The following is a 16,620-nucleotide window of genomic DNA, read 5'->3' on the forward strand; positions in this document are numbered from 1 at the left end:
AATATTGAATGATTTTATTAATATTACAAATTACACTTTCGAATTGAGAGAATGTTTCACGTTATATTTTGAATTTGAACAAATATGAAATTTAATTTCATGATTAACATAAGCAAAAAATGGAATCTAATTATCCGTCTTAAGGGGGGACATCTAAGTAACTAACGTCCTCAATTTTTGATTTGAAAAAAGCACCAAAATGTTGTCTTTTTCTATACATCAACAGCTATCGACACACGTAGGATTTTGTCGATATTTTGATTTTTTGCAAAATGGTGCGTGATTGAACAAAAAAGTGACAATTTTCAGAAAAAAAGTGACAAAATTGTTGATAAAAATAAAAGTAAGTAACATAAAAAAAATCTTACATATGTCGATAGCTGTTGATGTATAGAAAATGACAACATTTTCGTTTTCTTTCCAGATCAAAAATTAAGGACGTTAGTTGTTCGGGACATGGAATCCTTAAATGAGACGCTTTCCAATGAAATGCTGCACAGCCACCATTTTTTAATAAAATTTAAAAACTATATTTATTTTGCACATTAATACTCATGCAATAAAACGTACTTTACAGATTTTTGATTGACCATTTCATTGAGAAAAAAAAATTTCTGAAAATATGCCTATTTTTCGTGAGTTACTTAGATGACCCCCCTTAGGGAGCGTTCACAAATTACGTAACATTATAAAGGGGAGGGGGGGGTCTAGCTATTTGTTATGTACAGCAGAAAAAATGGCGCTAATGTATGTAACAGTGTGTTACATGGGGGGAGGGGGGGTAAAAATTTTTAAAAATTAGCGTTACGTAATTTGTGAACGCTCCCTTAATAAAAAATATCTATTTAAGGCAATTTTTGACGCCAAGATTCTAAAATTATCTTAAATAGATATTTTTTATTAAGACGGATAACTAGATTTCATTTTTGCTTATGTTAATCATGAAATTAAATTTCATATTTGTTACAATTCAAAATATAACGTGAAACATTTACTCAATTCTGAAGTTTAATTATTAATAAAATCAATCAATATTAAAACTTTAGTTATAAATTTTACTTGGTAAACTTTTATTTCACTAATTGTTTAAACAATTACAAAAACTTTTACTTGGCGGAATTTTTTGCATCAAGGATGTTTTTGTTGGGATTCTAAAACTTTTAGCGTCATATCAACTTTTTAATAAATGCATGAAGTAATATTGAAAGGGAAATTGTTTAGAAATTTCTTTTGTAATTAAAAAGACATGCAAATTTCTATAAATTACTAAACAGTGTAACTATGCTTAACAGTGTCTTACACGTAAAGTAACGTAAATTGTAAAAATATTGTGGCCTTTGATGTAATAATTAAAAATATAATAAAGTTTTAAATGAGAATTTATATTTAAGATATTCAAAAATACAAAATGTATTGAAATTTTTAAAAATATATCGAATTTTTAACACAATTAATAATATTCCAGAATATTTTACAAATCCGTTTAGGAATTTAGGTTCTACGCTTGTCTAAATGTCAAAAAGTCGCTATTTTTCAGTTTTTTTTTGCTTAAATTCTATGAAAGTATCAAAAACATTGAATAAAATTAACAGAATTCTTCCTTTTATCATTTTTTATCCAAATCCAACAAAAAAAATTTGAAGAAAATTGATTAAGATTTATTCGAGTTATTCGATTTTATCTATAAACAGTCGATATTTTCAGAATGCCAATTAAAGAAAAATTTTTTGAGATTTGAAAATTTTACAATATAAAGTACAAATACCACTCTTTAATTCTAGATTAAAATTATTCACAAATATTCAGTATTTTCTTTAAAATCTATCAAAATAACTTTTCTTGCTCTAAATTTTTTGAAAAATATAAATTGCAAATTCATTGTTTCTATTCATTTCTTTTATCACTTAAAAACACTTTTGAAAAATATGTACCTTTTTGTTATTGTATAATAAGAAAAATGTCACCTAGAAATGAAACAACACTGAAAAAATTACATTCTAATTTTAAGAAAATCTTCTTAAATTTGCGCCAAGAATATTCCCCACTTAAATTAAGTGGGAAATATTCTTACAATAGGTATGTTTTCGTTGCCTACACTAAGTGTAACTTTTACACCACCTCAAGAGTAGGTGCAGAAAGTGTAGCGAAATGTATGGTAAAATTGCGTCACATCCGGCAAAGAGAACAGCATAATGCAGGTTAGGTGTTAAAGTGTAAGAAGTGCTGGCAACGAAAACATACCTTCAAAATCGAGCAAAACTCAATTCGATTTGAATTTTTCACAGCTCTAGTTAATTCATTAGACATTTCTGTCTAATAAAATTATTCAGAAGTTTCTCTAAAGTTTTTAATATGAAAGAAGTTGAACTAATTGGTCTGAAGTTTTTGGCGCCAGTATAACCCCTGGTTAAAAAACCGGACAGATTTCGGACTAATCCGAAATTTGTCCGAAACAATGTGGTTTATGGTCAGGTTTTTGTCACCCGAAATTAATCCGGAAAAATCCGAACTCTATACGGTTTGTGATCAACTAGTGAAACCGGAGTTGGTCCGATGAAGTCGGAAATTAATCAGTTAATTTTGACTAGTGAATCCGGAATTAGTCCGAAACAGTCAAAAGTTAGTCCGGACAATTTAGTGAATGTTAATAAAAAAATAATTATACGTGGTCCTTTGGGAAAACGGTTGTAGAAATTTTTAAGTGCAACCTACACTACCGTCTACGCTGGCGTTTGAAATAAAAACTTAGTTAACTGACATTTATATCGAAACGAGAAAATAAGGAAAAACTGTTTGCTTTCAGAACCCTAATAAAAATTAAAAAATTGTTCAATTCAACTTCACATACTGGGTATAATGATGGTGCTCTATTTAATTATGAAATAAAAAATTAATTATTTAAACAAATTATATGAAAAAATGCACTTGCGTGTTTTTCCGAATGCAAATATGAAGTAAAAAGTTAGGTAAAGTCCTTTGCGTAGTTGCTCAACAAAAAGGTACGCGAGCTCGGTCCTCCGATTTGATGGAAAAACTTACCTAACTGGCAGTGACGTCATGTGATAGGGGGACGTCTGCTGCTGCTTGCGACCCGAGGATAAACCGAGTTTAGCCGAATGCAGTTAAGTAGTCGTTCGGCTCTGTCTCGACTGACTTTTTGATGGAAGAACTTAGGTAATTGCAAGCGTTGCAGATGCAAAGTTTTTATTTCAAATCCAACGCTCGGACTCGACTACTTATTTGATACAAAAAACACACAAATGCCTTTAACTAAGTTTTTCCTTCAAATCTTACATTCGAGCTCGTAGCCTCGTTTGTTTTTTGGACTACGCAAAGTACTTTCCTTAACTTTTTATCAAATATTCTTTCACTTTCTGCAATTTCTTAGATTTTTAATATTAATTTTTTACAAACAATAATTTGAAAAAAAAATTTAAACTATAACTATTAGACGCAGTTTTTCTTACGAGTTCATTGATACAAAAAACTCATTTTTCACCAAAATGTCAGTTAACTAAGTTTTTATATCACACGGCAGTACGAGTATCAGGACGATTACAAGCGACTCTATGAAAAACATGCCATCACTTTTTCAATCATTTTTTCAATCATATCTCGTAAATAAAAGGAGATACAAAAAAATCTTAAATACGGTAAGAAAGCTGATTAAATTTTGCGTAAAAAGGCATCTTTGAAGTCATTTCGTTAACTATTTTTTGAGTTGTAGAGTGAGAAAGAAATAAAAAAATTTTTCTCATTTTTGTCTCTTGACTTAAACTTTTTCAAAAATCTAGAAAACTTTAGATAAAATTTTTCTAAAAACACAGAAATCTTCGTTAGAATTTCAGCTTTAAAATAAGCCTTCGAAAATTAAAAAAGATTAATCCGTCTTCGATATATGTGACTGTCCACGAGAAAACAAGGCTTAGCTCCCAAACGTGAATTTCACAGGGCGAGCGATTGAAGTACTACGATTGAAGTTAACTACGCTTGACATACCCATCTTTAAAACGATATATTGTCGAAAGTAATTGATATTTTTAACTTCTGACTTTTGCATTTGAAAAAGCAACATAAAATCTGTCGATTACCATAAAAAACTCAAATTGATTTTTTCGACCTAAGCCGTGTTTTATCGTGGACAGTCAACGATTGAGGTTAACTACGCTTAACATACCCATCTTTAAAACGATATATTGTCGATAGTAATTGATATTTTTATCCCACATGCACAAAAACGGCGCTTTCTGATAGCAGTCGACAGGGAGGAAAGTCATTCATTTCTTCGATCGTATGAAAATGGCGGCCGTGTTCTCCCAAGGGCAAGAAAATTAGCTGTTCACATGCATTTTTCTTGCCCAAGGGAGAAGACGGCCGCCATTTTCATACAAATCGAACAAGTGAATGACTTTTACTCCCTGTCGTCTGCTAACTGAAATCGCCGCTTTTGTGCATTAGGAATAAAAAATATCGTAAGTAACACGAGAATAAAGGCAGCCAATTTCTTTACGATGATTTTTGTGACACTCGTTCCGGTCTCGGGGCGCCTACGGCGCCCTCGACCTCCACTCGTGTCACAAAAATCACCGTAAAGAAATGGCTGCCTTTCTCCTCTTGTTGCTTAATATACTATTTTAACTTTTGACTTTTGCATTTGAAAAAGCAACATAAAATCTGTCGATTACCATAAAAAAATCAAAATTGATTTTTTGGACCTAAGCCTTGTTTTCTCGTGGACAGTCACATATCATTAAAAATATGAAGCCGATTTTCGACGATTGGAATTTAACTGTGATGACTCGATTCCAGCTTCGCGTGGCTAAGAATGGGAGAAAAAACAGGGAAGAATTTATTCTGGGGAATAATAAATAATGATGTTTCACGAGTAATATGTATAAAGAAACTCGAAAGTTCATCGTTCTCCCGCATGAAGTCGTCCCTGCTTTCTCTCTCATTTGCAACCGCGCGAAGACAGAATCGAGTTGTCAGAGTTTAATTTCAATGCATCTATCGGCCGAAATACGGCTTCACATTTTTAATGATATATCGAAGACGAATTATTTTTTTTAATTTTCGAAGTCTTATTTTAAAGCTCCAATTTCTGTGTTTTTAAAGAACTTTTATCTAAATTTTTTTAGATTTTTAAAAAAGTTGAAGTCAAGAGACAAAAATGAGAAAATTTGATTATTTTTTTTTCTTACTCTACAACTCAAAAAATAGTTAATGAAATGACTTCAAAGACGGCTTATTTTACGCAGAATTTAATCAGCTTTCTAACCGTATTTAAGATTTTTTTGTATCTCCTTTTATTTACGAGATATGATTGAAAAAGTGAGTGCATGTTTTTTTCATAGAGTCGCGTGTAATCGTCCTGATACTCGTGGACGGTAGTGTATGTCTATTAAAAATTAGTCTATATGACATTCTGTTCATTAAAAATTCTAGCAAATGAAAATTTCTATAAATTAACATTGAACTTAATGTAAATTCTATCAAATAAAAGTTTGATTATGGAAAAATGTTTAAATGAAAATTTGTTTAAATAAAAATTCTAAAAAAAAATTTCAGTTAAAAAAACTTCCTACATATAAAATTCTCTCTTTCAAAAATTGTAAGAAAATTTTCTTTATGGAATAATACGGCTCCCCGCTGATTGTAAGTTCTGTTTTGATTTCAATGCAAATATTATTCGATTTTAAATAAAAAATAAAATATGACAAGGTTAGCAGAAATAACTTAGTTCTGTTGTTTTAGAGGAGCAACGTGAGAGTGTTTTTTTTGCATTAAAGTATCGATTTTGAACTCCGTTAAGGTGGATACATTTATAATTATTTAATCCCAAACAATGCCTTTTAGAAAAAGCAACGTGATATGAATAAAATATATTTCTATGATGGAATACAAGTAGTATTTTGGAATTGAAAGGAATTAATTTTTCGTTCACTAAGGGCGGTAATTGTGCGACCCCTACTTTTTATGACTATTGAATATCTTTTAACTTGAAAAATATAATAACTAAACATTTTTTCTTTTAATTTCTAATAAACGCATGAAATTCTGAAAAAAATTACACCTTAACAACAACAAAATATTAATTTTTCAATAAAATATTTAAGAACAACCCCATTTTCAGTGATTTGGCTAATTTTTTTATATCTTCCGAAGAAATGAACGTTTTTCAACGTTCATAGGCTCATTTCAATCGTATTTTTTTGTAGAATTGAGATTTCTTACAAAATTTTATCTACATACATTTCTTTAGAAAATGCAAGTGATTAAAGTTGCTTCAAAAAAATTAGAAAAATTACAATTACTATTAAGATGCCTATGAAGATTAAAAAACGTTAATTTCTTCGGAAGATATAAACAAAATTAGTCAAATCACTAAAAACGGGGTTTTTCTTAAATATCTTATTAAAAAATTAATATTTTTTTGTTGTTAAGGTGTCATTTTTTTCAGAATTTTATACGTCCATTGAAAATAAAAAGGAAAAATTTTTAGTTATTATATTTTCCAAGTTAAAAGATATTGAACAACCATAAAAAAGTAGCAGTTGCACAATGACCGCCGGTAGTGTATATTCTGTCCAACTTGAGGGTATAGAAATTTAGAGAGAATTTCCGGGCCTATCAAAAGTCTGCTACAAGCAAAAGAGTCTCTTAGTGTATAGAATATGAAAAAATTGTAATTCTTTTCTATTCCAGTCTTATAACCAGAAAATTTAATAATTTCTAAGCAGTTATTTTTCATGTGAACGTCTTTACACATTTATTACACTTTATTATAAAATAAATATTTCTTAAGATTCTTTATTTGTACATTTAAAATGATTTGTTTGACTTTATTTTTCTTTCAGTTTCCTATTGAAATGTCGATGCCTTGGATTTTAACTGATCATATTTTAAGAAGCAAAGAGCCATCAATGATGGAGTAAGTTTAATTATGTCAGAGTGTCCAGATAGTAAACAATTTACAATATTATTTTATTATTAAAATAATAGTTTATTTATGTAGTATCATAAGCGGTACACTATTTTTATCTTTTTTAAGCAATGATGAGTTACTGGAAACATTTGAAACTTTGAATATATGGGTGATTCTCCACGTAGCGCACGATTTAGTTATTTCTATTACTGATTTTTTTTTCAAATTGAGTAAAAGTCGATATAGAATCTTCAAATTTAGTGTTTATAAATGAAATATCAGTGGTGGGCCGGACAAAATATTTATAATTTTTCTATTTTTTAAACAAATAATTTTTATATATCTTTTTATACTTTGCGGCTATATTATCCAGTCATGGTAAAATGAAAGCACCTGTTATATTTACAGGCAAATGAAATAATAATTATCTGTATGTTATTTTGCAAATTACAATTGTTTAAGGTAGTACGCTCGCGGCAGTCACTTTCAAAAGTAAATTTTAATAAAATGCTATAGTATGGTGCAGTTACTGTAGCATATTTTTGCTTGGACTGTACTGAATACATAGTCAGCCCTATGTACAGACTAGAATATTATATTATATTATATTATATCTTTTAACTGAAACGGTTAATATTGTTAAATCTTTTTGTTATAAATTTCTCAAACATTCATTTATAATATATTAGTTTTTTAAAACAATCTATAGAAAATTTTAAAAGTTATTAGAAGAAATGTGCCGTTTACATGCACTTTTCATAGGTTAACCATGTTAAATAACAAACTTTGAACTTAAATATCTTGTTTTAGAAACGGTCAATTTTTTTAATATTTTGCAAATACATAGATCTTGTTATTAACTATTCTGATTTCAAATTTCATGAAATTCTATAGAAAAGTGCGATCACGAGCGTACTACCTTAACAATTATTGCTTCACTCTGTTGTTACACGCTGTTCAATACAGAAAAGCCGTACCATGATAAGAAGGCCAGACCATGACGCTCAAGAAAAACTGATTTTTTAAACAATAATTTATTAGCGATTTTCATTCTGTTTCATATTTACGACATTTATATTCACTGATCTAATACTACTACACTTTAATTGACGTAAAATATAAATAATTATTAATTTTATTGGGAAGTATGTGAAGGCCAGACCATGACGATTCTGTGATTCCCTATGCAAGTTTAGTGCTTTTAATGTGTAAAAAACAAAACAATTAATTCTCAAATTAGTTTCTCTCTTATTAATTTACTTAGGAGAGTTTGTTGTTGCGTTTTACTAATATTGAGTAAAGTTTCGATTTGATTTTTATGTAAATAATACAATTTTATAAAAAGGCCAGACCATGACGCGAAAACGAGGGACAAGAATTAACATCAAAAAAATTTTTTTTAAATAACTTTTTTTCGCAAGTTCTTTGTTTTTTACAATCCTACGAACATAAACAATACGAAAATATGAATAGTTTTTAGATTAATTACTGTATTTTATTAAAAATAACAATTTGTTTATATACATTGTACTGGGGACAGGCCTTACCATGACGTTTTAGCACCTTAAAACAGCTCTTAAAGCTAAATTATAAATATTTAAATGCAAACGACTACTTGCTTTTGTTTGTAAACACAGAAATTAGTTTTTCTTCTTGAATTCATTGCAATATGTGCAACTAATTTCTTAAAAAATACGAGGGACATTGAATTGTGCACTACGCGGAGAATCACCCATATAATATCTTATCTGAGTGAAAGTGTCGATTTGGACATGTAAATACACGAGGGAAAGTTTTTACACGTGTAATAATTTTTTCTCACGTATTTATTTATTTAAATTCGTTCGCATTTCAATATTGTAAAAATAACTCTTAGATAACATTTATATTTACAGCATTACACGCCCTTAATTTTTTTTATTATCGATATACCTAATGTAAAACAAAAAAATAGTGCTAAAATTGAATTTACGATTGCCACTTGAATTTAAAAATGTCAAATTAAAAAGTGACTTCAGAGTCGTAACTCGTAACCATTGATTTCTAAAATCCCTAGGTACTAAGACTCACGAGAATTAAATAGCTTTTAAGAATGGTTTGAATTACAAACTACTCTGGACACTCTAAAAATATATAAAATATTTATAATTTCTTGCAAATAGTTTTATGGAAAATTTAGGTACTTGAACGAATACAAAAAGATAGAATTGAACAAAGAAGAATGTATAAAAGTTGTTCCTGCATGTAATTGATTCAAATTATTGCCATATTTCACTACTTATATGCATATATTTAAAATGCGCTTTACTCTGAGGAAATACTAAGGGAAAAACAAATTTAAAAAACTAAATAAGTATAGGTACCAAAAATGCCACTAGGCACTCAACACAGACTTGCTAGGAGTAAAGGCGCTAGCACAGCTCCTACTGCCTGCCTGCCTGCCGGTTGTCACGGTAACGCATGAGAGTAAGAGAGTCAGAAAATTCAAATTAAATGTTTTTTCTCTCTCACTCTCATTGCGCCTGCCTGCGCAGGCAGGCAGGCAGTGAGGTGAGAGTGTACCTTTACTATCTCACTTTCCGAAGTGTTCCTGCTTACAATGAATTTAAGGGGGTAACCAAATTAGAAGGCTCATTTTTATTGTATTTTTAAGAATTTTTAAGGGAAGAATTATTTAAAATTCAATGACAGTTCAACATCATTTTATTGCTGCTAGAAACAATGTTTGAAGTTTGATCCATTTTAACAAAAACTATAAGGCATTGATATCTGCTTATGGCCCTGATATGATTTCTTTACTCGCTCTACGTGCAGAATTTTTCATTTTTATTTAAGTTAAAAAAATTTTTTTTACATTTTTAATTATTTTTTCTAAGAATATCGGCCTTAATACATTTTAATTTGTCAACTATAGCACATAAAAAACTTTGAATTTTGCTTTAAAATTTTTTGAGCCTACTCTTCAATTTATAGTTATGTTATCGATTATATTACCGTAAGAACTGTGAGCGATTAATGACTTCATAAAACCTGCAGGTTTTTATACTTATAAGAGATAATATGCATTCCCAGTCTACAAAAATGTGTTAGGTTACATACTTGTTATTTAACAGTTTTAACGAGAGATTTTACTATGATTTACTTTAACACAGTGAAGTATAAAATAAATTATCTGCATTGAATCCGGATAGTGAATTTGCTCTGCCTCTGTAAAAACTGCCAAATATCCAACTCTCCACACATCTAATCCAGGAATTCTGCTAAAAACAACACCGCAATGCAAAACAGCATAAAATTAGTTAACAAACCTCTCTAGTAATAATGGATAATTTACACTCGTCAAGATTTCTTATCTTCTTATTCCCGGAATGCTTCTTCATTGTCGTTCCTGTTCTATGTCTCTCATTTGTAAAATTAAGATAACCTACACTGAAAAAATTTAAAAGATCCCTGCTTTCCTCAATACGAGACAGAGGCGCGCTCTGTCATAAGGGTTAGCAGTTAACCGTAAAAAGCGAGTATGTTTTTTTGGAAGTAACAGTTACCTTTTTCTTTTGTATCATCAGGACTCAAAGACATTATTTTTCAACAAAAACAGTCTCAACATTTCCTAATTCTGAAAACTAGCCTAAAAAATTTGTTTATGCCCTTAAATTCCAAACCAATTCCGTTTTTGTCCGCAATCGTAACGAATTCCTTTTACTATTGTTGAGTTGTTTATTTCTATTTAATTCAACTCTCAGTAACTGCATGACCAGAATCTGAATTCTCTTTAATGCCGTTTAAGGGAATAAAGTTAATTATTATAGGGAATTAACTCCGCAACTAATGATTCCCTTAAACGACATTATTTTTTTATTTATTTATTTATACACTCGTCTTTTTGCCTTAGTACTACACTGAAAAAAAAAAAAGTATTGAACCAAGAAAATTTTTCTTGGTTGAAGCACATCGTGGGATTGAATACGGCCAAGACTATTAAAGTATTGATTCAAGAAAACGATTTTCTTGACATAGGATATTTGGGAGAAGAACATATATTCTTGATCCAAGAAAATATGGAATTCGACCAAGAAGTTAATCTTCTTATACGAAATATAAAATGTATTAAATGAATAAAATATTTTCTTGTTCTAAGAATATATATAGATGATTGAATTATTTTATTCGATTCATTCAATGTTTTGTAACGTTCGTTCAAGTAATTCAAGATTAAATGAAGAAAACATTTATTTTGTGAGAAGAACAGATATTCTTGATCCAAGAAAATATGGAATTCGATCAAGAAGTTAAGTAGCATGTAAGAAATGCAGAATATATTAATTCAAAATCATTTATGTATCAAATCAAGAAAGTATGTTCTCTGTCCGAGAAAATATTTTCTTGATTTGAGAAAATTTATAGTTTTCAATCAAAAAAATACTTTCTCAATACAAGTAAATTATTTACTTAAATTACCCCCCCCCCTTACCTCCATCCCATCTTTTCTAATACTTAGGTCAAACATTTTTATTATTTAATTAATTAACATTTATATTTTTTATTTAAATAATTAAATAATTATTATTTTACATATATATTTACATTTAATTAATACTTAACACAAATACAACAAATATACCTTGAAAGAAAATTTTCCACGGTCGGAGGAATTGAACTCGGGTTGCACGCACCAGAAGCCGTCACGCTACCACTATGCCATCCTAGCCTCAATGGACAGTTTTCAAAAACTGATATTTAAGTTGCATATACATTTGAAGAAAAATATTTTCTTGGATCAAGAACACCGGCATTGTGTTAAGTAAAAAAAAGTTTCAAAGCAAATAAATAAAATGATTCGATTCAAGAAACATGAATTCTCCAGACAATACTTTATTATTTCGCTTAAGAACATATATTCTAGATTCAATACTTTTTGGTACTTCGGAAAAGTAAAATATTTGGTTGAAATAATTACATATTTAGTTCCGCCAAATACTACATTCTTAATTCAAGAATTCTGTTCAATGCTAATAATTACTTGACACAAGAAAATGAATTTCTTTCTTCAAATAAATATGGGATTAATTGAATATAATTTTTAATCGACTTGAAACAAATATTTACTTATATTAAGATCTTACACTTAATTGAATTGAATAAATAAAATATTTCATTCCAGAAAATATAACATTCTCGCAAGAAATTAATGATTTTGAAACATGAGAATATAGAAATGCTTCAAGTAAAAGAAATGCTTAGATTAATTAATATTTCTTTGAAACAAAATAATTTTTAATTGAGTTGAAACAATTATTAACTTGTATTAATCTTCCCATTTTCTTGGCTCAAGACTATGGGTGTTGGATGAAATAAATAGTTGCTTTAAAGGAAATAAAAAAATTATTTGACTCAAGATACCAAATGACTCAAGGTAAATTACTTGACGTGAGAACATGATATTCTTGATTCAATACTTTTTCGAGACTTGGCGCATGTAAAACAGTTTGTTTGAAACAGTAAGATATTTACTTATGTCAAACCCATATTTTCTTATTCCAATAACTTTGATCAATGCTCAAAATTACTTGACACAAGAAAATAAATTTCTTCCAATAAGAAAATATGGGTTTGTTTCAAGTAAATCAGGTCAAGAAAATGCATTTACTTGATTCAATGAACTTTTTTTTTCAGTGTAGCGTTTACAAGTGTCCTCGAGGAAATTTTCTTACATACTACATTTTCTTACATACTTATTCTAAATTTTTGCGCCTACAGAACGACTTGAAAATTAGGAGTACTCGCATTTGCCTGGACCACCCGTCTAATGGGTTTTCTCGCCAGTGGAGAGGGTAACTGTAGAAAACCTCTCCTGAGTACAACCGGTTTATCGACAGTCGAGTTCTAATGGTGTGTACCGGACAATAATCGACGGTGCACATCATTATACCTCGACGTCAAACCTCCCGCTCAGATTATCTCACGTGCCAGAAAAATACCAAGCCAAATGGGCGCGAACCAAGGGTACTTACCCTTGGTCCTAAAACGTCCGCCAAGCGAGGCATCTATCCGACTGAGCTAATCTGTCGGTCCCCTTAAACGACATTAAAGGGAATTTAGATTCTGGTCATCTGGTTACAGAGAATCGAATTGGATAAAAATAAAAAAACTTAACTTACTAACTTAACAACTGGTTTGAAATTTAAGGGCATAAAAGTGCGATGTTTTGAGCATTCGACGAATTGACGATTCGATGTTTTTAGCATTCGACCTTTTATCCATTCGACTACTTGGTATTGGACTATTTGAACATTCGACGACTTAGCGTTTAGGGGAAATGCATGCGTCTCAAAATATCAAAGAAATAAAAATTATTTGCACCTAAATATCAAGAATTGGCACCCTACAGAGTAGAGTTTTAATTTAACATATGTGACAGTCCACGAGAAAACGTGCCTTAGCTCCCAAATAGAAATTCTACGAGAAACGTATTAGAATTTGAGCATTCCTGATTGGTTCAAATTATGCTCGTATTTGAACATTAATAACAAAAAAATCTACAAGTAAAACGTATTTTAGACTTTTGTACGTGAAAGAGGAACTCAAAATCTATAGAGTACTATTAAAACTCGATATTAATTTTTTGGGAGCTAAGCCACGTTTTGTCGTGGACCGTCACATATAAACCAAGGTTTCTTGAAATCTTTTCTGGAAAGTGGGAGCACTTTAAAGAAAAGAGTTGAGTTTAGGATAAAAAATAAACTTTAAAAATGAATGAAAATTTTTCAAATACACGTTAATGAGAAGATATATGTATAAATGTTTAATGGAAGTGGTCGAGCAGTTGTGCATAGCTTCGAAAAATGTGATTTTAAAAAAGAAACTAAAATGATTAAAAACTACTTTGAGGTAAAACTCATAAATCTTTTAACTTTCCAATTAATCAATACAATCAGGCTGTCAAGAATTTTTAAAAATCATGAAAGGGCCATCAGAATTATTTAAATGTCAAAGAATTAATTTGAATCAAATATACTCGATAGCAATTTTTACATATTTACCCCTCGTCTGTTGTTTAATGTATTTTAAAAAAGTTAATTTTTTTAAGAATCACAATGCTCTCTCTACGGGAAAGCAATTCGATTATATGCTTCAGGTTCCTGTATGAACATGAATCTATAAACAATTAAAATCTATCTGCATTTAATGTTTCAAGTACCACATCTTCTCCTAATTTTAGAATGAAATATTAAGAATCATGGATTTATTTCAGATATGTTTTATATCCTTTGGATCTGTACAACGACAGCGCTCTTTACGCGTTGACGATTTTTAGAAAACAATTTCTTTATGATGAAGTTGAGGCTGAGGTAAACTTGTGTTTTGATCAGTTTGTTTATAAATTAAGCGAACAGATATTTGCACATTATAAACAATTAGCTGCTAGTATTCTTTTGGATAAGAGATTCAGGGTCGAGTGCATAACATTAGGAGCTTATTTATTACCTTATCCGAGAGCGAATAGATACGAAACTTTATTGAAACAAAGACATGTGCAATTATTGGGAAGAAGTATTGATTTAAATAAACTAATTACACAAAGAATTAATGCTGATATGCAAAAATCTTTAGATCTCGCAATTAGCAAATTCGAATCTGGAGATATTACTGGAGTTGTCGTAAGTGAAAAAAGTAATTTTATCGTTATTTAGCTAATAAATCAATTTGGTTATCGTTATAAAAAGCTTAAAACATATGTGACGCGATCTGAAGAAAGGGACCTTAGAAGCAAGAAATTATAGGTTATGTTTGCAATTTTTTAATTGAAAATACAAAAAAAGGATCAACTGTCAATATAAATCATTGAAGTTTAAGTCTTCATTAAAACTAAAATATTTAATAAACACTGATTTTAATTCGAAATAAGTAAAAAGAAACTTTCAAACAAGAAAAAAGTAACTCTAACCCAACCTTAAAATGATTTGCTTCTAAGGTCCCTTTCTTCAGATCGCGTCACATATAATGTATTTTTTCATTTTAAATAAATAATATTCGCTTTTACTTTAATAATATATTTTAATGACTCAAATGTTTATAGGAACTCGACGGCCTTCTGCAAGTAAATCGCCTGACTCATAAATTGTTGAGTAAATGGTTAGCTTTAGACGAATATGATGCAATGTTTCGTGAAGCAAATCACAATGTCCTTGCTCCTTATGGAAGAATAACTCTTCATGTCTTTTGGGAACTTAATTATGACTTTCTTCCTAATTATTGCTACAATGCAGCGACAAACAGGTAAAGAATGATACATGAAAGTCATCGAATTTTATAAAATAAAATGTTAAACGTCGTGGTTTATTGTCTACATACTAATGTCCGCACAAAAAGTCTTTGCCCCTCAGAATTTGTTAACTTTGCAAGCTTATAACTCTTTTAAAATTTTTTTTTAATTTTGGAATAAACAGTTAATAAAGCGTAGTTTATCTGTGCAAATAAATATATGCTATTCATAAATGGAAAAAATTTTGTTTTTAATTTGTAATCAAATATGTATAAAAATGTCCCTTAAAAATGATACTTTATAAACTGTATGTACTTTTACTAGTCCCTGTGATGTTATTAACAATGGAAAAAATTTACAAAACGTATAGCAGATTTGTTAATAAATGTATATTTTGGAAAATTAAACAAAATTTGAAGACTTGTATCTGAATGCAATTTAAATTGTGCTCTTTATCCTTTTAGAAAATTTTCAATTTTTAATGAGGTGTCGATTTCACATTTAGCATAAAAAACGTAGAAAAAAAGGGTCGCATAGACAAGTGCAACTTGCCGACCGGAGAGTTTCTTACGGTCAATTTCAAGACCAAACCTTTGTAGGTTTTTAAACTCAGGGATGTGTCATGGAAAATGAGAATAGTCGTAAATATTTTTATGTTAAAGGGGCTTCACCTACTGCAATATTCCATTATACATCCCTGACTCCCAAAGCCCAGGTATAGTTTACTGGTGAGCCATGTTTCCGAGCAGCAAGTGGCACTAAATTTTTTCTGAAATTTTTTTTTCAATTCAATATTCAATCCAAAAAATGCCTTTTTTCTTAAAAATTAAAATTATTAATTAACAACTTCTTAGCTTAAATATTTTTGAATGTTGTACTGGATATTTTACAATTTGTCGCAAAGCTGTATCTTCATTTTAAAGCCAGATAGCACATTAGCATAAAAATGCTCATTACAACGATAATTAACATAATTTTAGGATTTTTTAAACTTCTATATAAAGGTTAATTATTAACAAATCTGCTATACGTTTTGTAAATTTTTTCCATTGTTAATAACATCACAGGGACTAGTGAAAGTACATACATTTTATAAAGTATCATTTTTAAGGGCCATTTTTATACATATTTGATTACAAATTAGGAAAAAAATGTTTTCCATTTAGGAATAGCATATATTTATTTGCACAGATAAACTACGCTTTATTAACTGTTTATTCCAAAATTAAAACAATTTTTTAAAAAGAATTATAAGCTTGCAAAGTTAACAAATTCTGAGGGGCAAAGACTTTTTGTGCGGACATTAGGAGTGGTTTCATATACAATATACTTTTTTAGAAGTATATATGTCGTAGGCAACTAGAAGAATCCGGCATTAAGCTTAATTCCTAGGCAATAAGCTTACTGCCGGCAATTAGACGAATACACGACG

General features: G+C 29.6%; 1 protein-coding gene across 2 annotated transcripts in view; it reads left to right on the top strand.

The window, feature by feature from the left end:
- LOC122501110 (cytoplasmic FMR1-interacting protein) overlaps positions 1 to 16,620 on the top strand; it is an 85,336-nt gene that overhangs the window by 62,319 nt on the left and 6,397 nt on the right. For both annotated transcript variants that reach the window (XM_043610382.1, XM_043610383.1), the window contains exons 13-15: positions 6,858 to 6,931; positions 14,178 to 14,583; positions 15,003 to 15,202. In XM_043610382.1, coding sequence (XP_043466317.1) covers positions 6,858 to 6,931; positions 14,178 to 14,583; positions 15,003 to 15,202 — 680 coding nt within the window. The remainder of the gene's footprint in view (positions 1 to 6,857; positions 6,932 to 14,177; positions 14,584 to 15,002; positions 15,203 to 16,620) is intronic.

The sequence above is a fragment of the Leptopilina heterotoma genome, unplaced genomic scaffold (genome assembly GCF_015476425.1).
Source record: "Leptopilina heterotoma isolate Lh14 unplaced genomic scaffold, ASM1547642v1 Lhet_201, whole genome shotgun sequence".
NCBI classification, from domain to species: domain Eukaryota; kingdom Metazoa; phylum Arthropoda; class Insecta; order Hymenoptera; family Figitidae; genus Leptopilina; species Leptopilina heterotoma.